Consider the following 23,491-nt stretch of genomic DNA (forward strand, 5'->3'; position numbering starts at 1 on the left):
CAAAGAAATACGACTTTCAGTTAAATCATAGGTAATAGAATAGAAATTAGTGGCTGTCAAAAGAAGGTACAAATCTTGTAACTAGAGGGAGGTTTTGATGCTTTTTTGCTAATTTGATGGCAGTTGGTTACTAGGAGTGTTCATGTGAGTATGTCTTATGTACATACTTGTGTCTCATATGAGATGTAGGAAACTGGCAGCGGGTTTTTTTTTTCTAAATTTATTTATTATGTATACATATTCTGTCTGCGTGTATGCCTGCAGGCCAGAAGAGGGCACCAGATCTCATTACAGATGGTTGTGAGCCACCATGTGGTTGCTGGGAATTGAACTCAGGACCTTTGGAAGAGCAGGCAATGCTCTTAACCACTGAGCCATCTCTCCAGCCCGGCAGCGGGGTTTTATTGACTAGTCATGTCTAGACATTACTTGGTTCTGTGTCAATTTGCTCTGCTGTTACTTTAGAATTCAGAACAGTTTTTCTGTATCTTTTCCAGGAATGGATTCAAACTGGTGGGTGTTGAAGTCTGATTTTCGTTTACCAACGGAAGAGGAGATCAGAGCTATGGTATCACCAGAACAGTGCTGCGCTTATTATAGCATGATAGCTGCAGAGCAGAGACTAAAGGTGAGCCTCTTCTTGTTAGGCACTGCTTATGTCTACATTTCTTTTCAGAGAGATAGAAGTGAATACTCTAGAGATGATAGTTACTAGATTATTAGCAGTTATTCAGCAATTTAAACTGCATGAGGTACTTTCTGTGTGTATGGATTCTAGGGAAAGCTAATGTCAATGTAAGTCTCAGTGAGGGTGTTAAGTCCTATTGTCCTTCTTTAAAAATAATAGATCACTAATTTGGGTGGTGACTCTTCTGTGAAACAAATAGGAAAGGGTCTTTTTGGATTCCCAGATAGGCAGAGATAATAGCAGGAAGTATGGTTTAGAGATGTATAGTATATAAGACTGTCTTAGTAAAGGTTTCTTTTTAAAATTTTTTTTATATGCATTGGTGTTTTGACTGCATGTATATCTGTGTGAGGGTGTTAGATCCCTTGGAGCTGGAGTTACAGACAGCTGTGAACTGCCATGTGGACGCTAGAAATTGAACCAGGGTCCTCTGGAAGAGCAGGAAGGTCTTTTAACCACTGAGCCATCTTACCGCCCTATTAGTTAGGGTTTCTATTGCTTTAAAGAGACAGCATGACAACAGCAACTCTTTTTTTTTTTTTAGTTTTTCAAGACAGAGTTTCTCTGTAGCTTTGGAGCCTGTCCTGGCACTAGCTCTTGTAGACCAGGCTGGCCTAGAACTCAAAGAGATCCGCCTGCCTCTGTCTCCCGAGTGCTGGGATTAAAGGCATGCACCACCACCGCCCGGCAACAACAGCAACTCTTATAAAGGAAAACTGGTTTACAGTTCAGAGGTTTAATCCATTGTCACTCTGGCAGGAAGCATGGCAGGATGCAGGTAGACATGGTGCTGAAGAGGTAGCCAAAAGTTCTACATACAGGCTGTAGGAAGAAAGAGTGACACTGGGGCTGGCTTAACCATTTGAAACCTCAAAGCTCACCTCCAGTGACAAACTTCTTCCAAAAAGGCCACATCTCTCAATAATGCCACTTCCTGTGAAACCTTTATTGCCCACTTTCATTTAAAATACTACAAAGGCTAGAACAGAAAAAGTCCAGCTGAGAAGGTCTATATTTAGAATCTCTCTTTAGTTTAGTTTGCTTTATAAATGGGCCCTAGCTATTCACACATCCACATGAGTTCCTTGAAAAGTTTTTGTGTGAGGGCTAGAGAGATACCTGAATGCTTATGAGCACTGGCTCCTCTTCCAGAGGACCTGTGTTCAATTACCAGTACCCACATGGCAGTTCACAACTGTCACTCCAGTTCCAGGGGATCTGACACCCTCACACGGACATACAGGCAAAACATCAATGCACATAAAATAAAATTGAATTATTTTTTTAAAAAATAATTCTAGAAAAAAGCATTTTGTGTGAACACAGGGCCTTTGCACATGCTAGACAAGCATTCTGCTAATGAACTATATCCCTAGGGCAGCAAATTCCTTGGAATTTGGCATATCTTCTAGTAGCTCAAGAATGCACAACAGTAATACATGCATTTAAAACTACAGAATCCATTTTCTATGCTGATATGGTCTGATATTTTTTTTTCTTTTTGGTTTTTCGAGACAGGGTTTCTCTGTGGCTTTGGAGCCTGTCCTGGAACTAGCTCTTGTAGACCAGGCTGGTCTCGAACTCACAGAGATCCGCCTGCCTCTGTCTCCATATTCAGTAAAACTATTTTCAGAAAAAATAAACCTGTGTTTTTTTTAGTTGACTTTTTTTATACATAGAATTGTCCTCTTTCAGGATGCTGGCTATGGAGAGAAGTCATTTTTTGCTCCTGAAGAAGAAAATGAAGAAGATTTCCAGATGAAGATTGATGATGAAGTAGGTTTTACAAACTTTTTTTTTGTGACAGAATCTTGCTCTGTAACCCAGTCTGGTCTGGAAACTCTAAATATTCCTACCTTCTCTCAACTATTGAGAGTACGCACACATACCACCATGCCCAGCATCACTTGTATTTTTTATCTTTAATTGTATGTATGTGTTGTATGTGTGTCTGTGTGTATGTGCATGTGGACATAAGTAAGTGAAGGTAGGTGGGTGCCTGTGAATCTATCTGTAGGTGGAGTTACAGGTGCTTGTTTGTAAGCTACCTGACATGGCCATTGGGACCTGAACCCAGGTCCTCTGAAAGAGCAGCAAGTCTCTGTGTTGTCCTGGCTATCCTGGAACTCACTATGTAAACCAGGTTGGCCTTGAACTCACAGAAATCCAGCTGCCTCTGAGTGCTGAGATTAAAGGTGTATGCCACCACTGCCTGGCCAGCTTCTCTTTTTTTTTAATAATAATAAAACTCCTCCCAGCTCTGTAGTTTTTCTTAAAGAAAAATTTTGAAGATTTATTTATTTGTGAATGTGTGTGTGCTTGTTTACAGAGTCTAGAAGAGGGGAATCACATCCCTTAGAGCTGGGGTTATAAACATTTGTGGCTAGGGCTTGTTATGTAAATGCTTGGATCCAACTTCCAGTCCTTAAGATTGTATGGCAAATGCTTTTAATCACTTAGCCTTCTTTATGGCCTATAACACTCATTTTTTTTAAATCAGTGCTTCTCATTATCTCTTTTAAAAAGAAGGTTTTGTGGGGGGGCTGGAGAGATGGCTCAGAGGTTAAGAGCATTGCCTGTTCTTCCAAAGGTCCTGAGTTCAATTCCCGGCAACCACATGGTGGCTCACAACCATCTGTAATGAGGTCTGGTGCCCTCTTCTGGCCTGCAGACATACACACAGACAGAATATTGTACACATAATAAATAAATATTTTTTTAAAAAAAGGTTTTGGCTAGTGAGATGGCACACATCTGTAATCCCATCACTTTGGTAACAGGAGGATCAGATGTTCAAGATTATGCTCTGATACATAGCGAGTTCCAAACCAACCTGGACTAGAGACCCTACTGTAAAAATATCAGAATAAGAAAGCCATTCAAAAAACTGGACAACAAAATGAGTTGTCCTTCTAACCTTGATCATCATGAATGTGGGTACCACCCTACCTACTGAAATCCCAGGGATAATGGACTGAAGAACACCACTGATAAATACATTCCTTATCCTGATTGTACTGAATCTCTAAACATTGTGATTTAAGTATCATAGAAGAGAGCCGAACATTGGATTGCCACCATATTTAACTTAATATTTGGATAATTTAAGAAACCATGAGGGGCTGGAGAGAGGGCTCAGAGGTTAAGAGCATTGCCTCTCTTCCTAAAGGTCCTGAGTTCATTTCCCAGCAACCACATGGTGCCTCACAACCATCTGTAATGGGGTCTGGTGCCCTCTTCTGTCCTGCAGGCATACACACAGACAGAATATTGTATACCTAAGAGAGAGAGGGAGAGAGAGAGAGAGAGAGAGAGAGAGAAACCATGAAAATGTTCAGAGAAATTATTCTACCCTTTTAGGTAGTGGTTAGATGTGGAACAATGTTTCCTATAACCCTGAGAATCTTTTTCTTTTTTCTTTTTTTGTTTTTTGTTTTTTGTTTTTTTCGAGACAGGGTTTCTCTGTGGTTTTGGAGCCTGTCCTGGAACTAGCTCTTGTAGACCAGGCTGGTCTCGAACTCTCAGAGATCCGCCTGCCTCTGCCTCCCGAGTGCTGGGATTAAAGGCTTGCGCCACCACCGCCCGGCTGAGAATCCTTTTCTTTATCTTAGGTTCGTACTGCTCCTTGGAATACTACAAGAGCTTTCATTGCTGCCATGAAGGGTAAATGTCTCCTGGAGGTGACTGGAGTAGCAGATCCCACAGGCTGTGGTGAAGGATTCTCCTATGTGAAGATTCCAAACAAACCAACTCAGCAGAAGGTGAGAGTCTTTAGATTTCTAGAAATCAAAAGAGGAAGGAATGAGGTTTACAGTAGATATAAATAGAGTAGAGGACATGGAAATGGTTCATTTGCCAGAATGGCACAGATGCTTACTGTTAGGAATTCAGCTCAGATTCTCACTTGTTTTTGTTTGAGACAGGATGATAAGGAGCCTCAGCCAGTGAAAAAGACAGTCACAGGAACAGATGCAGACCTTCGTCGCCTGTCTCTGAAAAATGCCAAACAACTTCTTCGTAAATTTGGTGTGCCTGAGGAAGAGGTGGGTATAGAAGAAGAAAACTCTGAGTAAGAGGCTTTGTATACAGATAGAAAGGTAGGAAGGTGTAAAGAACTAACTGGGTTTTTAATATGATATAGATCATGATAGGTCCTAAATACTTTACCTAAACTTTTCTAAATTTCTTTTAATTTTTTTTTATCTGTGTTTCTAATAATGGCCCTAGTTTGTCCTTTTACGTTGCTAAATGAGTTATATATGCATATATATAGTTTTGTGTTTCTCTCATAGATTAAAAAGTTGTCCCGCTGGGAAGTTATTGATGTGGTCCGTACAATGTCAACAGAACAGGCTCGCTCTGGAGAGGGGCCTATGAGTAAATTTGCCCGTGGATCAAGGTTTTCTGTAGCTGAGCATCAAGAGCGTTACAAAGAGGAATGTCAGCGTATCTTTGACCTACAGAACAAGTATGTTCAGTACTGTGGAAAGTTTAAGCTGGAAAGGAGTAGTATCCTGGACATGTTTTGTTTTGAACTAATGGCCTTGTACATGCAAGACACATACTTTATCACTAAACTCTCCAGCTCCCAGATACTATTTTTCAATTTTGGGATGAGGTCTTATTATGTAGCCCTGCTATCTGGAACTTGCTATGTAGGATACCCAGGCCTTGAACTTTTGATGATCTTCCTGTATCTGTTTTAGGAAACAGATTCTGGGCCACAGGTATCCTCTACCATGCTCTACGAGATATCATTGTATAATGAAGATGATATCATCTGAAAAAAAATTTAACTAGGTGGTTGGGTATTTGAAATACCAGGCACTATCTATAATAATACTGCCAGAGTATCTGTTCCTGTTTTTTTTTTTTTGGTTTTTTTTTTTGGTTTTTCGAGACAGGGTTTCTCTGTGGCTTTGGAGCCTGTCCTGGAACTAGCTCTGTAGACCAGGCTGGTCTCGAACTCACAGAGATCCGCCTACCTCTGCCTCCCGAGTGCTGGGATTAAAGGCGTGCGCCACCATCGCCCGGCTTGTTCCTGTTTTTTTAAAGACAAGGTTTCACTATGTAATTCTAGCTGACCTGGAACTCACTATGGAGACCCAGTTGGCCTGAACCTACATTTTTGCCTCCTGAGTGCTGGGATTAAAAGGATGTACCACCACACACTTTTTTAAAGCTATTTTTTGAGACAGGATCTTGCCATGTAGCCCATGTTGGTTTCAAGCCTTTGGCAGTTCTCTAGTCTTTGCCTCCTAGGTGCTGGGACTATAAGCATGTGCCATCATGCCTATTGAACCTGCTGTTTTCAAAGTAATTTAGCAAAAGCTTTGGATGTCATTAAATGCTAAGCTTGATCTCGGTTCAGTGGCAGTTCTTGTAGCCTACTTTGCTTAGGCCTGGAAGTTTTAAGTGTGATAATGGTTTTATTTTTTTCCCTCTAATGACTTAGTTATGAAATAATAGCAATGTGATAGGAAAAGATCCGTGAATCTAAATGTTGTAGTGTACTAGAGAGCTCTGAGCAGGACTTGAAAGGCTGAGGCAAGAAAGATAAACAATTCAGCGTATATCTGGAATGGGGGATGGAGAGAGCAGTCTCTTTTAAGAAAATTTTTAAAAACTGGCCTGTGTGGTGGTACACGCCTTTAATCCCAGCACTCGGGGGAAGCAGAGGTAGGTGGATCTCTGTGAGTTCAAGGCCAGCCTGGTCTACAAGAGCTAGTTCCAGGACAGCTAGGACTGTTACACAGAGATGCCCTATCTTGAAAAGCCGATAGATGGATGGATGGATGGATGGATGGATGGATAGATAGATGAAATCCTGCCCCAAAGCTGCAGAGAAACGCTGTTTTGAAAAATAAACAAAAAAATCCTGTGTGTGCTACCTTCTTAGCTTTTTTTTCCCAGTTATTCTGAAAGAATTACTGCAATTTTGCAAATCTGAATTGTCTAGGAAGATGTAGTTTTTCTGTTATGGGTTTCATGGCTTTATGGATTCTGAGTGTATCTTTTTAAGGTTGATTTCTCAATTTTCTATTTCTCCAATCCTACTTCTTTCTACACTTATATTTCCCCTGCTCTTTAACTTTTTTCTTCTCTTGGTAGGGTTTTGTCATCAACTGAAGTCTTATCAACTGACACAGACAGCAGCTCAGCTGAAGACAGTGACTTTGAAGAAATGGGAAAGAACATTGAGAACATGCTGCAAAACAAGAAAACGAGCTCTCAGCTGTCTCGTGAACGGGAGGAGCAGGAGCGGAAGGAACTACAACGGATGCTACTGGGTGAGGGAGTTTCTCAGACAAGTAAAGAAAGGGATCAAAAATGGAGCTTGAGTCCAAGCCGGAGACAAAGTAAAAAATGAGTATAGAGAAACCTGTAGATGAGATAGAGAGATTTCTTCAAACTGGACTCCAGTCTGTGAGGAAAAAATTTTGAAGAGATGCTGCCAGCCGACTGCTTCCTTTTTCTGAGTCCAGGTACCTGGCCATGCCAGGGCTACCAGTGCTATCAGCTTTCTGGGAACTCATCCTCCAGAGTAACAGTTTTAAAAAATATAGGAAGTATCTGGCTTGGTGTGGTGGCACATACATGTAATCCCAACACTTGGAGAGTGAGGCGGAGGCTTTTGATTTGAAGGCCTACCTGGGCTACATAGTGAGACCCTGTCTTCAAAACAAACCATGCATACATACATATGCAAGTAAGTAAATAAATAAATAAAATGGAGAGTTTCTAGATGAATTTGCCAGGTTGTCTTTGAAGTTTCTGAATTTATATTTAAAATCCTATGTGGATAGGCAATTTTCTGAGAAGATTCATGGCTTTCAGAAGATTCTTAAAGGAAGCTTAGATCCAAAAAGTGCTAAAAATCATCAAATAATTGCAGACTGAGGATAATGGATAGCAAGGTCCCCATGATTCCTCTGGTAACAGATATCAAGCAGGCAGTGGATGTTGTTACTGAGAGGATGAAGTCTGAGGATGGAGATTAAAGTGACCATTTTCATTCATACTAGTCTTACCTTTGTTTGCCCATCTCTATAAAGTTTTGTATAATTTTGTTTTTCTGGCTCTTTGTAAAGATACATGGCTTTTTGTGTTTGTTTTATTTGTTTGTTTGTTTGTTTGCTTGCTTGTTTTTGAGACTATGTCTCTGTAGCTCTAGCTGTCCTGGAACTTGCTCTGTAGACCAGGCTGGCCTTGAATTCACAGAGATTTGTCTACCTCTGCCTCCAGTGTACTGGGATTAAAGGCATGCGCCAAAGGCCGAATCATCTTGAATCATCTCTCCATACCTACTGAGTTTAGTCTACATTTTTTTTTCGAGACAGGGTTTCTCTGTAGCTTTGGAGCCTGTCCTGGAACTAGCTCTTGTAGACCAGGCTGGTCTCGAACTCACAAAGATCCGCCTGCCTCTGCCTCCCGAGTGCTGGGATTAAAGGCATGCGCCACCTGTCTACATTTTTACAAGATCCCCAGATGTTTCCTATTCATATTAAAATTTGAGAAGCATGCGCAGGGCTTATTTATTCCTCCTGAGTCCTTGCTTAGATGTTTTCATCAACTGTTTGCTGCTAAGAATTTTCTGTCACTCTGCTATTCAGAGGAATAAAAGTATAATTATTGCTTCTCGGTCTTCAATAGCAAAAATAATATTTTGAGGTATTTCTTTTTTTTTTTTTTTTGGTTTTTTGAGACAGGGTTTCTCTGTGGTTTTGGAGCCTGTCCTGGAACTAGCTCTGTATACCAGGCTGGTCTCGAATTCACAGAGATCCGCCTGCCTCTGCCTCCCGAGTGCTGGGATTAAAGGCGTGCGCCACCACCACCCGGCTTGAGGTATTTCTAGAATGTTTGTATTTATGAAAATGGAAATTGGCAGTGGTTAAAAGAAGTCAGGAACTGGCAAATCAGGGTGTTCTTGTTAACAACTCTCTGCTTTTAATAAAACTAGGGTTTTGTGGTATGTTGAATGTCTCCAACTCCAAAAAAGTAGCAATTTGGATTTTAGAGGGAATGTTTGGAAATTGTTCTCTATCTTGCAGCAGCAGGCTCAGCAGCCACAGGAAATAATCACAGAGATGATGACACAGCTTCAGTGACTAGCCTTAACTCTTCTGCCACTGGCCGCTGTCTCAAGATTTATAGAACATTTCGAGATGAAGAGGGGAAGGAGTATGTTCGTTGTGAGACAGTCCGAAAACCAGCTGTTATTGATGCTTATGTGCGCATACGTACCACAAAAGATGAGGAATTCATGTGAGTTTGATGTGCCACTTTTGAGTGTGGCAGGAAAAATAATGGAAACAACGTATATGTGTGAGTTGTAGTGATAGGAATATATATTGTTATCCCTGGAAATCTGCTGTTGTTTAGAACCTTCTTGCCTTTAGATCTTTGGATTTAAACAGAGCTAAATCACTGGGAAAATAACTAGTTTGCTATGTTTGGAGTATGGTGATTTGCCTTTGCAAAAATCATTTCCTGTAAAACCAGTACTTGGGAGGATTCAGCAGAAGGAACGTGGGTTCTAGATAGTCTGGGCTGTAAAACATTGTCTCAAAAATCACAAGCAAAATCTTAATGGTCATTTAGGACTTAGACTGAGAGATGTTATTTTATACATGTGGAAGACTATCAAGGAACATGAAGATGGCAGGCAGTTTATTTCATTTCCTCCTGGATGAATTACTTATATTTTGAGATGGTAGCTTTCAGGGTAATCATCTTGATTTAGGTTGCTTATGGTCGGTCCTGTTGTATTTTTTTCTTGTTATTCAGTCGAAAATTTGCCCTTTTTGATGAGCAACATAGAGAAGAGATGCGAAAAGAACGGCGGAGGATTCAAGAGCAATTGAGAAGACTTAAACGAAACCAGGAAAAGGAGAAGCTAAAGGGCCCTCCTGAGAAAAAGCCCAAAAAAATGAAGGAGCGCCCTGACCTAAAAGTAAGTATACAGGGCTGGAGAGATGGCTCAGAGGTTAAGAGCACTGACTGCTCCTCCAGAGGTCCTGAGTTCAATTCCCAGCAACCACATGGTGGCTCACAGCCATCTATAATGAGATCTGGTGCCCTCTTCTGGCCTGCTGGCATACATGGAAGGAATGTTGTATACATAATAAATAAATAAATCTAAAAAAAAAATTTAAAAAAAAAGTAAGTATACAATAGCCAGGTGTTGTCGGACACAATGTAATTCTAGTACTTGATAGGCTGCCTCGGGATTGTGAGCTTGAAACACATAGAGACCCTGCTTTGAAAAGAAAAAGAAAAAATGTTTAATGATATGATCACCACTAACAAAGCAAAGGAAGGTAGCATTACTTTTCCCTCCGTTTTTGTCATCTTTAGTTATTGGAAATGGAAGCAATATTGTAGAACACTAGGTTATATTATTTGTAACAACACCTGCAGTTCCAGTACCAGGGAAGCTGAAGCAGGAGGATCTGGAACAAATCTACTTAGTGAATTCAGGCTCCCCTGGGCTACATGAGGCCCTCAGAAAGAAAACTCACTCACATTTTCTCTCTCTCTCTCTCTCTTTATCTCTCTCTATATATCTCACTTTTTTCTAGGACTTGGGTAGGTTTGGTACATTTTATTTATATTCATTTACCTTTGTTATTGGGCATCAAACCCAGGACCTGATAAGTTTACTGCTGAGCTACTTCCCTAACCTTATAATGCTTTTTTTTTAAATGGTAGCTTTTTAAAGGAGGAGTTGGACAGGTGGCTCAGTGGTTAAGAGTGTTTACTGTATCAGAGGCCTGGGGTTTAGATCTTAACACTGTATATTGGATGATTCAAAAGCACTTGTAGCTCCAGCTTCAAGGGATCTAACACCTCCCTTCTGGTAGGTGCTTGTACACACAGTTGCACATATACCTGTATACACACTGATACACATACCCAAAAGGTCTTTTCTTTTTCATTAAAGCATTTATATATTTATCTATTTACTTCTTATCTTTTATTGTCTAGTAATTCACTTCATAAATATTTATTTGATATCTACTACATATTAGACAAGATATATATGAACAAAGAAACTTTCGCAAGGTTGGATTTTCTCTTCTGACCATTGCTGGAAGAATAGAAGGGCACAAGTATTCCTAGGAGACAAACATCTGTGCTATAATCTCCAAGCAGCAGTCTGCCTCTCTGGAAAGAAGCTGTGATAGCTGTGCTCTTATAGACAGGGGTTTGAAGGCAGGAATTTCTCCTGAGAGAACAGCTTTCTAGTGGAACAGCTTCAATGGAAAGCTGCTCAAACTGGCATCCAGCACATTCTACCAACAGATCACGTGATCTTATATCCAGACCTTTTGCTTTTAGTCATGTATTCACTTATTAATTAATCTGGTAGAACCTGGTGTTCTGTAATACCTTCCCCTCGAAGATACAGAGATGACGATTTGGGCAGCATGAAGTGTTCTTGAAAGATACACACAAGTTATAGTCCAAAGTTACCATTCCATCCAAGTCTAGCTGGGGCAGTCGGTGGATTTACTGGGCTTACTTATGGGAGCATGGATGAAGGGTTAGGGACAAGGCTGTGGGTGTGTAAAACAGCCACATGACTAATTTATCCCCCAGCACGGATGGTGACTTCCTCCTAGCTGCATAGCGGGAGTCCTACTTCAGTCAATGTTCCACTCCTTACATCCATCAGCACCCCGTGATGCCACATGTAAGGGAGCATGTTTTAGTTACTTTTCTGTTGCCATGCCAAGACACCGTAATCAAGACAGTTTATAAGAGAAAGTGCCTAACTGACCCTACAGTTGCAGAGGATTAGAGTCCATGGTAGCAAGCAAAGGTGTGGTGGGAGGAACAGCTGAGAGCTCACATCTTGATCCGCAAGCAGAAGGCAGTGGGACTGCACAGGTCTTTTGACAACTCAAGACCCATGACTAGTGCACACCTCCTCCAACACGGCTGCACTTCCTAATCCTCCCCCAAAGAGTTCTACCAAGTGGAGACCAAGTATTCAAGTACATGAGCCTATAGGGAACGTTCTCATACAACCACCGCATTCCAGCCCCTGCCACTCATAGGCTAGGAGCTGCATCATAGTGCAAAATACATGTACTTCAACTTTGAAAGTCCCCATAGCTTTTCAAGCCTCAACACGCTTTAAAAGTTCAGAGTTGCTTCTGAGACTCGAAACAATCTCTTCATTGTAATTGCTTGCAGTTGCACAGATACCTATACACACCGATACACATAACCCAAAAAGTCTTAAAAAGAAATTAGAAAAAGACTAGCCAGGCAGTGGTGACACACACTTTTAATCCCAGCACTCAGGAGGCAGAGGCAGGTGGATCTCTGAGTTTGAGACCAACCTGGTCTACAAGTTCCAGGACAAGCTCCAAAGCTACAGAGAACCCTGTCCAGGTTGTTTTGCATTGCTTAGGTTAAAGATTCCATGTACTACTATGTAATGTACACCATAAGATAACTGCTTCAATGGAAGCAACTGTGAACTTGGATACAGCATATCTGGGTTTGTTTTGCTACTTAATAGCTCTGTGACCTTAACCTTTCCAAACCAGTTTTCTATAAAATGATGTCTACCATTGTTTCTTCCCAGTTCCATATACATTCCTTTCTACTTTTGACATGGTTCAACCTGTTTACCTCTAACATGTTGTGGGTTTTTTGTTTTTATTTTTTCTGTTGCAGCTGAAATGTGGAGCATGTGGTGCCATTGGGCACATGAGGACAAACAAATTCTGCCCCCTTTATTATCAAACAAATGCTCCACCTTCTAATCCTGTTGCCATGACAGAGGAACAAGAGGAAGAGCTAGAAAAGACAGTCATTCATAATGATAATGAAGAACTTATCAAGGTTGAAGGGACCAAGATCGTTTTGGGGAAACAGCTAATTGAGAGGTAAGGGATAGCAGGGAGGGAGTGCTATAGCAGAGATCGGTTGAAGGTTGATGATGATGGTTGGCAGAGGTAAATGTGATGTGATTGTTCTCTGAAGTGGAACTAAGTGTTGCAGAAATTTTGGATTATAATTAGTAATTTTTGCCAGTAATCAAAACTGCACTGATCATTAGAGCTTACTGCCTTCCTTTTTACATGCTGTGCTTTGAGTCTTAATTATTTGTGGAGGGCCAAGGGAGTTAATTTTTATACAGAGTCTCTACATAGCCCTAGCCGTTCTGGAACTAACTCTATAGACGAAGCTGGCCTCAATTTCTGAGATTCACCTGTCTCTGCCTCCTAAGTGCTGGGATTAAAGGCATGCACTGCCAAGCCTGGCTAAGTATTAGTATTTACGTAAATACCCTTACCACAGTAGTGTTTTTCTTCTGTTTTGTTTTGCTTGTTTTGTTGGTTTGTGTGTGTGTGTGTGTGGTACTGATAGGCACAGTGGGCAAGTGTTCTGTCTCTGAGCCATATGTCCTCAAAACTTTGCACAAATTTTTGAAAGTTTTGTTAAATTACCCAGGTTGGCCTCAAGCTTACAATTTTTCTTTCTCAGCCTCCCATGTAGCTAAGATTACATGTTTGGAGTGCCACACCTGGCATGTGGGTAGTTAATATAAAATGAGAGACTATAAAGAGCAGACTGTGCTTATGCCCAATCTTGCCGTTAGAGAATTTAATAGATAAAAATGGAGATGTTAAAATTTTTTCCATTTTAAGCTGGATGGTGGTGGTGCATGCCTTTAATCCCAGCATTTGGGAGGCAGAGGCAGGGGGAGCTCAGTGAGTTTGAGGCCAGACTAGTCTATAGAGTGACTGCAGAGTTCCAGGACAGCCAGGACTGTTACACAGAGTAACCCTGTCTCGGAAAAAAAAAATTCCCATTTTAAAAATTATAAACTGGCCGGGCGGTGGTGGCGCATGCCTTTAATCCCAGCACTCAGGAGGCAGAGGCAGGTGGATCTCTGTGAGTTCGAGACAAGCCTGGTCTACAGAGCTAGTTCCAGGACAGGCTCCAAAGCCACAGAGAAACCCTGTCTCCAAAAACCGAAAAAAAAATTATAAACTGATGGTGGTGGTGGTGATGCACAGCTTTAATCCCAGCACTTTGAGGCAGAGAAATAGGTGAATCTCTAAGTTCCACGCCAGACTGGCTCTACAAAGCGAGTTCCAGCATAGCCAGGGCTACACAGAAAAACCCTGTCTCAAAAAAACAAACAAACAAAAAAACAAAAACAGCTAAACAAGTTATAAACCTATTGAATAATTGAAAGTTCACAATTAAAGTATTCTAAACGCACCTGTTCACCTTTTGCCATATTTGCCTAATCTTTCTTTGTATACCTCAAATGTTTGTAATCTGAATCATTGAGAAGTAAATTTCAGGTATCATGACAGTTCACTGCAAACACACATCTTCTAAGAATTGGGTTGTAAGACATGGTACTATTATCATAACTAAGAAATAGCACTAATTTAGTAATTTGCAATGCTCAGGAATTTTTATTCAAATTACCCAAGTCATCTCATTGTCCTTTGGCTCATTTTCTAATTATGGATACAATCCCAGTTTAAACATAAGTGTATTTTGAGTCTGTCGAAATCTAAAACTGTCTTACTTATTTTTGTACTTTTTATGACATTAATTTTTTTAGAAGTATAAAGAATAATTGTTTCACAAAATACCCTACTTTTTAGATTTTATTTTAAGTAGAACAAAGATTTATTTATTTATTTATTTTTTGTTTTTGTTTTTTGAGACAGGGTTTCTCTGTGGTTTTTCGAGCCTGTCCTGGAACTAGCTCTTGTAGACCAGGCTGGTCTCGAACTCACAGTGATCCGCCTGCCTCTGCCTCCCGAGTGCTGGGATTAAAGGCATGCGCCACCACCGCCCGGCCAACAAAGATTTATTTTAAAAAATGAAAATGCTCAAGATTATGAGGGACTCCAAGGGAGGAATAACCCACTTTGTTTTCTACTGATTAGATTCACATTAAATTTTTTTTTTTGAGACAGGGTTTCTCTGTAGCTTTGGTGCCTGATGGAGGAAGGTCATTGGTTAATTAGTAAAGAAACTGCTTGGCCCTGATAGGTTAGAACATAGGTGGGTGGAGTAAACAGAACAGAATGCTGGGAGGAAGAGGAAGTGAGCTCAGACGCCATGCTCCCCTCTCCCGGGCAGATATGATGAAGCTCCGACCCAGGATGGACATAAGCTAGAATCTTCCCGGTAAGCACACCTTGGTGCTACACACATTAATAGAAATGGGCCAGGCAGTGTTTAAATGAATACAGTTTGTGTGTTGTTATTTGGGGCGGAGGGAGCAGGGCGGCAGGAATGCAACCCGCAGCTCCTTCAACAGGTGCCTGTCCCGGAACTAGCTCTTGTAGACCAGGATGGCTTCGAACTCCCAGAGATCTGCCTTGCCTCTGCCTCCCGAGTGCTGGGATTAAAAGCATGCGCCATCACTGCCTGGCTCACATTAAATATTTTTGACTAGACGTTTAATAGACTATCTAGTTGATATTATGTATTTACCACATCAACAAGCACAACAGTTTCACTCCTTTTAGAGCTATTAATGATCATTGCCAAATTATTTAATTGGTTCTTTTTTTTTTGGTTTTTCGAGACAGGGTTTCTCTGTAGCTTTGGAGCCTGTCCTGGAACTCCCTTTGTAGACTAGGCTGGCCTCGAACTCACAGAGATCCGCCTGCCTCTGCCTCCCGAGTGCTGGGATTAAAGGCACGCGCCACCACCGCCCGGCTTGCCTCTGCCTTCTTAATAATGGAATTAAAAGTGTGCCCCATCATGTCCAGCCATGTTAACGATTTAATTACATAATGGATTATTGTATATCATAAGAAAGATTACAAACTGTTTTTTTCTGGTGTTTTCTTTTTGTTTTGTTTGTGAATTCTGAAATTCTTCCCATATAAATTTTAATGCATTTTCTCCCAATTTGACTCATTTAAGCCAGATCTTATGGTGGTTTTTAAAATATTTTCATTTTATGAATATTTTGCCTGCATGTATGTTTGTGCATACATGCAGACAAATGCCTGGTGTTCACAGAGACTAGAAAAGAGAGTTGGATCCCCTGTAATTAGAATTAACAGATCGTTATGAGAGCTGCCAAATAGGTGCTAGGAATTAAACTCAGGTTCTTTGAAAGAGCCACTAACACTCTTAACTGCTGGAGCCATCTCTCAGGCCCTTCAGGTCTGTGGTTTTGAAATGATCCTGTAAAACTTTGAGAAATCATTTGCTTTCTGGTACAAGATGTTGAAAGCTTTCCTTGTCTCAGACTTAGAATTGACCATTTCTCTGAGGTGTCTGGGCTCCTTTTATTAAAACATCTCTTTATCCTATTTCGGGGAACTATAAATAACACAATGTTACTGATTGCAGTGCCGATGAGGTTCGCAGAAAATCTCTGGTCCTGAAGTTTCCTAAACAACAACTTCCTCCCAAAAAAAAACGTCGGGTTGGAACCACTGTTCACTGTGACTATTTGAATGTGAGTATCTGCATTGTCTTCATATCAGATGGATTCCCCCAACTTTCTGGGACATGACTCTGTGTCAGATATTCCTTATGTCTGTTCTTTGAGAATTATGTGCATTGTTCATTAAATGACTTAATAAAATTTATTTATTATTTTGGGTTTTTGAGACAGGGTTTCTCTGTGTAACCCAGGGTTTTTTTGGAACTCATTCTGTAGATCAGGCTGGTCTTGAACTCAAAGATCTGCCTGCCTCTGCCTTCCAACTATCCAGATTTAAATTTTTTTTTGATCTTTACAAACACATTTATTTTTTTAAAAAATTTCATACGATTTACACAATTTCTCCCCTTTCCCCAACTCTTCCTGTGTTCACGCCATGCCGCTGTCTCTTAAATTCATGGCTATGGTCTATTTTTCTTTAAATATTATTGCTACATACACAGACACACAATTATATAAATATGGTCTGCTGACCATTTGATCTTGCTCATATTAAATGGCACATTTGAAGTTAAAAGAGGGACATTATTCCTTATATTCAGACAGGCCCATTATAGTCATATAAATTATCAGCATCAGGCATTTCCTTCAGGTGTGGGAAGTTAGAGAAATGAGAAATATGTATGACTTACTGCTGCTTTGGAGATGGAGGAGCTGTATGGTAAGACTCATAGCTTCTAGGACTAGAGCACAGATCCTAGCTACAGCATAGCCATCAGGACTTCAGACTTGTGGCTCCAAGCATGAGGTTTACAGCAAGCTGAACATGGTAGTTTCTAAGTTTAGTACAGCTTAGCTGATAGCTATGCTTAGATAAAAATTTGTGTCCCTGAGAAATGTACTCCTACATTAATTATTGTTCTTGTCCCTCAAATTAGTGAAACTCCAAGTAGCGATGTAAATTATTAGATGCTCTAATGTCATGCAGTGTCTGAGCAGTTCTATGTTTTCCACATTGCTTACAATCTTAGGATACTGCCCATAGCTCTATTTACAACAGTCTCATTTAGAAAGAAGGAAAATGTAAAAATGCAAAGAAGATATTTAACAATAATTTCACAAACTGACACAAACTTTCCTGGAGATCACATGTAGAACATGTTGCCTTCTTTGTTTAACAGTATGCCAAACCAGCTAGTATGACTGCAAGGTGCTGAGTGGGGTAGCTGTGTCACCTTAGCTCTGGTCTCATAAACACAGCCAGGAAGGAAAGAACAAACATGGGGTAGCTCACCTATCACTGTCAGTAGAGTCCTATGCCTTTGGGGAAGGGAGTTCGAACTTAAAACACATCTCACTTCTGAGACTAATTGGGATACAGAACTTGTTGACAAAAGCTTTTCACACAAACCTGATCCATATTAACCCTGAATGAATCCACAGATTCTCATTTCCTGTGGAAATAAAAGCAAAACCTCTTCTCTAAAGCATGCATTTTTTGAGTTCCATTCTAAAGTTAAGACATTCTTAAAATTTGTAGGCTGGCTTATTTTATTAGTCCCTCTTTGAATTTGATGTCTTTTAGCAGCTGTCTTGCTTACCAGTAATCAAAAATTCAAAATCTACACAGTGTTCTATTAGGATGCAGACAGCATGTATACTTCTCATTGTTATCTCACTTTTTCCTATTGTATTACTTTTTCTTCTCTCTTTAAAGTCTTTATTATTTTTAAACTAGTTCTTTCTTTCTGTGACTGTCTATACTGTCTTCCTTCCTTCCTTCCTTCCTTCCTTCCTTCCTTCATTTTTTTCTAAGCCTGTGCACATTGTAAAGCACACTGTAACCTGTTTAGAGTTTTTTACATCTGGACTTCTTTTATCACCTAACTTTCAGTATTTATTTATTTATTCAGATTTAAAATTTATTTATTTTTGTTTGTTTATTATGTATGTATTCATCTGTGTATGCACTATGATGCAAACATGGAAGTTAGAAAACTTGAGAAGTTAGTTCTCTCTTACATGGAGCCTGGAGATCAAGTTATGGTCACTATCTTGTATGGCAAGTGCCATTACCCACTGAGCCACCTCATTGTCCTGCCCCTCTTTGATGTGCAAGTTTTTTTTCCTACATGTATATAAGTGCACTATGTATATGCCTGGTGCCAGCAGAGCCCAGAAGAGAATGCACTATGGTTTTAGTTGTAAGTCACTATGTGGGTGCTAGAATCTGAACCTAGATCCTCGGCAAAAGCAGCAAAGGTCCTTAAACACTGAGCCATCTCTTCAGCTTGTCCCTGCTCCAAACTTTGCTTTTTTAAGATTGAATTTCTCTGTAGTCCAAGTTGGTCTAGAATTTACTATATACTCTAGGCTGGCTTTGAATTTTTAGCACTCCTCCTATCTTAGCTTCCTAATTGTTGGGATTAAGGCTGAAGCCCTCCAAGTCTCGCTTTATTGAAGTTTTCTAAAATGTATAAGTATATTTGAAATATATTTGGGTTTTTTTTGTTTATCTAAAGCATTCTGGTTTCTTGTTTTTGTTTTGTTTTAGAGACCTCATAAATCCATCCATCGGCGCCGGACAGACCCTATGGTAACACTGTCATCTATCTTGGAGTCTATCATCAATGATATGAGAGATCTTCCAAATGTGAGTTCATGACATTAGATCTGTATAGAATAGGAAAACCAAGACCTTTTGTTTTTTCTGTTACTTCAGGTCGATGGCCCTAGTGCATATACCTGTATATCTGAAACCCCTAATTCTTTGGGTGTTTGTCTATTTTTAAATCGTTTAATGCAGTATTAGGTAATGAAGGACAGAATGTAGGCAAAAGGACACATGAGTTATAAGAGGATATAAAGCTAGTTTTTTTCTGGTTTCAATGCAATGTTTCTTTTTGTGATGGGTATGTGAATTCAACTTTCTGAGTATTAAAGTAGCAAGAATAATTTTTTAAAATTATGTGTATACATGTATGTCTATGTATGCATATGCAAGTTCCCTTAGAGGTCTGAGGCATTGAATAACCTGGAACCAAATTTACAGAGGTTGTGAGTCACCAGACATAGGAATTGAGAACCAAACTCAGGTCCTCTGGAAGAGCATAATATACTATTATAACCACTGAACCATCTCTCCAGCTTCAAACTTGTATGTCTTTTGTTTTGTTTTGTTTTTTCCAGACAGGGTCTCTCTGTAGGAGACTGTCCGGAACTAGCTCTTGTAGACCAGGCTGGCCTTGAACTCACAGAGATCCATCTGCCTCAGCCTCTTGAATGCTGGGATTAAAGACGTGCGCCACCACTTATATGTCTTATAAGAATTTTGCATTCCATAAGTGTCTAGCATATATGGAGCTAGAAAGACAGCTTAGTGGTTAAAAATACATACTGCTCTTGTGGAGGACTATGTGTGAGTTTGAGGCCTGCCTGGTCAACAGAGTTAGGATAGCCAAGGCTACACAAAGAAACTCTGTCTCAAAAAAAAAAAGAAAGAAAGAAAGTAAATAACTTAATGCAAAAACAGATTTACTACATCTGAAAAATTCATTTGAGAGTTAGTAAACCAGTAAGTTGTAATTGGCTCTGTCAGTGTTCTTTGCTCACAAATGGTGCTGGCTCTTGTTTCCACAGACATACCCTTTCCATACGCCAGTTAATGCAAAGGTTGTAAAGGACTACTATAAAATCATCACTCGGCCAATGGATCTACAGACACTCCGTGAAAATGTGCGCAAACGCCTCTATCCATCTCGGGAAGAATTCAGAGAGCATTTGGAACTAATTGTGAAAAATAGTGCAACCTATAATGGTAATAGTCCCTTGTTCTTTGACTGCAAAGGTCACCTTTCAGATTCTTATCTCTTGCTGATTCTAAATTCATTAGATTAGCATGAATGAAAAGACTAATGTGCATTTTTGGGTATGAACATCAGGCAGTGTACATTTCAGTCATATAGTAAGTATTACTTCTTTTTAGTTGCATTATATAATCCTTTTTTTTTAAGACATGGTCTCACTATGTAGACCAGACTGGCCTCAATCACAGAAATACTTTGGCCTCTGCCTCCCAAATGCCAGTATTAAAGCCATGTTCTACCACACCCAGCTTCCCACTATTAATTTTTAATATATTCTCTGGTGAATGTTGTGTTACGAGCGGCAGGGCTGCGTCCCTGGCACGCGGCCGCCCGCATGGCTAGCTTTACCCGAAATAATTACACGGAAACTGTATTCTTTTAAACACTGCCTGACCCATTAGTTTCAGTTTCTTATTGGCTAGCTTTTACATATTGATCTAACCCATTTCTATTAATCTGTGTAGCCCAAGAGCTGGCTTACCAGGAATGATCTTAACCTGCGTCTGTCTGGAGTGGGAGAATCATGGCGACTCCCTGACTCAGCTTCTTTCTCCCAGCATTCCCTTCTGTTTACTCCGCCTACCTAAGGGCTGGCCTATCAAATGGGTCTAGGCAGTTTCTTTATTAATAAGAAATCACTCCCACATCAGGTGAATTTGAAGTCTGTGTTGAAGCAGTTGGGGTGAATAGTGAGGCAGAAAAGTATTTATTTTGTGTGTTTTAACTCAGTCTGCATTTTTGTTACAGGGTCTAGATACCCAATTTGTCATTTTAAAAAAAGCAAAAAATAGGAGAAAGAAATCAGTTTGCATTAATTCATTTTTTTTTCATTTCAGTCTAATTTTCTTTTTGTGATGGGTATGTAAATTCAACTTTCTGCATATTGAAGAAGCAAGAATATTTTTTTAGTTTTTTGAGATAAGATTTCTCTGTGTAGCCCTGGCTGTCCTGGAACTTGCCCTGTAGACCAGGCTGGCCTTGAACTCATAGAGATCTGCCCGCGTCTGCCTCCCGAGTGCTGGGATTAAAGGTGTGCACCCTTGCCGCTCATCAAGAACTGACTCTTGAAAATTGTCAGGACAGGGGCTGGAGAGATGGCTCAGAGGTTAAGAGCATTGCCTGCTCTTCCAAAGGTCCTGAATTCAATTCCCAGCAACCACATGGTGGCTCACAACCGTCTGTAATAAGGTCTGGTGCCCTCTTCTGGCCTTCAGCATACACACAGATAGGCTATTGTATACATAATAAATAATAAATATTTAAAAAAAAAGAAAAAGGAAATTATCAGGACAACTCACCTGCCATGGCTTATTTATACACAGACACACACAGGCAGACAGACACACACACATGCGCGCGCGCGCACACACACACACACACAAAATGGAAAAACAGAAGGAAATACAAAGAGAATTAAAACAAAGCCCCACTGGGGGATACAGCTCAGCAGTAAAGCATGCATGCAGTCCTTAGTTCAGTCTCCAGTAGTGGCAAGAAAAGAAAGTTTCTCGCAGCCCTATAATCCTTCCTTTCTATGCTTCACACTTTAAAATTAATTTATGTCCATTGGTGTTTTGCCTGCACGTGATTCTGTGTGAGGCTATAAGATCCACTGCAATAGGAGTTAAAGACAGTTGTGAGCTGCCATGTGGATGCTAGAGAATTGAACCCGGGTTCTCTAGAAGAGCAACCAGTGTTCTTAACTGCTGAACCATCTCTCCAGTCACCTCTGTGACTCATTCTTCTGACTTCCTCACATGTCAGTGCTGATGATAGTGTGGTAGTAACATTGGCATTAAATTCTTCATTTGGATTAAGTAATCCAAATAAGAAGACCTTCCTTCTTTTCCTCCCATGCTCTCAATACTTTAGCTATAGTTTATTCCTTGATACCACCATTCCTCCCTTTTTGAGACAGGCTCTCTAAATACCCAGGCTAATCTTGAACTTGCTATATAGCTCAGACTAGCCTCAAACTTGGTATCCAAGTGCTTCAATCTCCCAATTTCTGGGATTACAGATATATACTGCCATACCTGGCTTATTTTCTTATTGTAACCTAATATATGGATAATACCAAATTTTGTTTTTTAATAAGTTAATAAAAATTTTCAACTTACCCACTTTTAAACTAATAAACAGTACGTCTGCGAACATTTATGTTAAGAGCACTGACTGCTCTTTTATAGATCCTGAGTTCAATTCCTAGCAACCACACGGTGGCCCACAACCATCTATAATGAGATTTGATATTCTCTGGCGTGCAGGAAAAAGAAAAAAAAATACTAGTTAAGGTGGGTGGTGATAGTACACGCCTTTAATCCCAGCACTTGGAAGGCAGAGATAGGAGGATCTCTGAGTTTGAGGCCAGCCTGGTTGATTGTGAGTTCCAGGACAGCCAGAGCTACACAGAGAAATCCTGTCCTGAAAAACAAACAAAAAAGAAATATTAGTTATATGGAAATATTTTGGGATTTTGGCAGGGGGTTCTTTTCTGGTTTGAGATGATCTCTTTATATAGTCTAGGCTACCCCAGGATCTACTTGTTCTCTGGTTGAAGCATGTCAAATTCTGTGATTACAGGTGTGTGTCCATGACTCCCAGCTTAAAAATGTTTTAATTATTCCAAAAGTGAGCTTAAATGGAACAGCTTTAAGCAGTGACTATACAAGAGAGATCAGTTAGTTGAAGAATTTTCAGCTGGGTGGTGGCGCACACCTTTAATCCCAGCACTCAGGAGGCAGAAGCAGGCGGATCTCTGTGAGTTCGAGGCCAGCCTGGTTTACAGAGTGAGTTCCAGGAAAGGTGCCAAAGTTAAAGAGAAACCTTGTCACTGAAAAAAAATGAATTGCCTGAAGTTCTTGGTAATGATTTCTGCGAAACTGAATTAACAGTCTGTGTGCTGAAGAATCTGTTTCCTAAATAGAAAAATTTTAAATGTTCCAGTGAACATTACCATTTTCAAACACATTCTCCATCCATAGAGTAATTTTCAAGGTTTTAAAAGACCCAAAAAAGCTGGCTCATGCCTTTACTCCCAGCACTAGAGAGACAGAGGCAGGTGGATCTGAGTTTGAGGCTACCCTTATCTACATATAGAGTTCCTTTCTGAGCCAGCCAGAGCTACATAGTGAGACCCTATCTCAAAAAAAAAAAAACAGTTATAATACAAGCATGTGAGGACACAAAAAAATGCAATTAAAATTTGGGCCTGGAGAGATGGCTCAGTGGCTAAGAGCACTGGCTGTTCTTTCAGAGAACCTGGGTTGAATTCCCAACACCCACATGGCAATTCAGGTAAAATACCAATGCACATAAAATAAAAATAAATTTTAAAAAACAGTTAAAATTTATTCATAGTTTATCCATTATATATTAGGCACTGAAAAATGAAGTAAGAACTGGTGGTGTCTGTACCTGGTGTGGTAGCACACACCTGTAATCCCAAGGAGGTGAAGACAGGAGGATCTGAAATGAGTTCTAGACCAGCCTGGGATACAAGGGACTCTGTCTTTAAAAAATAAAAAGGAAATAACTGGT

The 23,491-nt window shown here is 40.1% G+C and overlaps 1 protein-coding gene across 2 annotated transcripts in view; it reads left to right on the forward strand.

Moving 5' to 3' along the window:
- LOC121443312 (transcription initiation factor TFIID subunit 1-like) overlaps nucleotides 1-23,491 on the forward strand; it is a 73,185-nt gene that overhangs the window by 26,404 nt on the left and 23,290 nt on the right. For both annotated transcript variants that reach the window (XM_041645019.1, XM_041645020.1), the window contains exons 17-28: nucleotides 498-628; nucleotides 2,384-2,464; nucleotides 4,300-4,449; nucleotides 4,612-4,731; nucleotides 4,981-5,156; nucleotides 6,800-6,978; nucleotides 8,740-8,953; nucleotides 9,476-9,641; nucleotides 12,380-12,591; nucleotides 16,049-16,157; nucleotides 18,640-18,738; nucleotides 19,725-19,902. In XM_041645019.1, the coding sequence (XP_041500953.1) occupies nucleotides 498-628; nucleotides 2,384-2,464; nucleotides 4,300-4,449; nucleotides 4,612-4,731; nucleotides 4,981-5,156; nucleotides 6,800-6,978; nucleotides 8,740-8,953; nucleotides 9,476-9,641; nucleotides 12,380-12,591; nucleotides 16,049-16,157; nucleotides 18,640-18,738; nucleotides 19,725-19,902 (1,815 nt within the window). The remainder of the gene's footprint in view (nucleotides 1-497; nucleotides 629-2,383; nucleotides 2,465-4,299; nucleotides 4,450-4,611; nucleotides 4,732-4,980; nucleotides 5,157-6,799; nucleotides 6,979-8,739; nucleotides 8,954-9,475; nucleotides 9,642-12,379; nucleotides 12,592-16,048; nucleotides 16,158-18,639; nucleotides 18,739-19,724; nucleotides 19,903-23,491) is intronic.

Source organism: Microtus oregoni, unplaced genomic scaffold (assembly GCF_018167655.1).
Source record: "Microtus oregoni isolate MIOR12 unplaced genomic scaffold, Mior012 000104F_ref0000108, whole genome shotgun sequence".
Classification (NCBI taxonomy): domain Eukaryota; kingdom Metazoa; phylum Chordata; class Mammalia; order Rodentia; family Cricetidae; genus Microtus; species Microtus oregoni.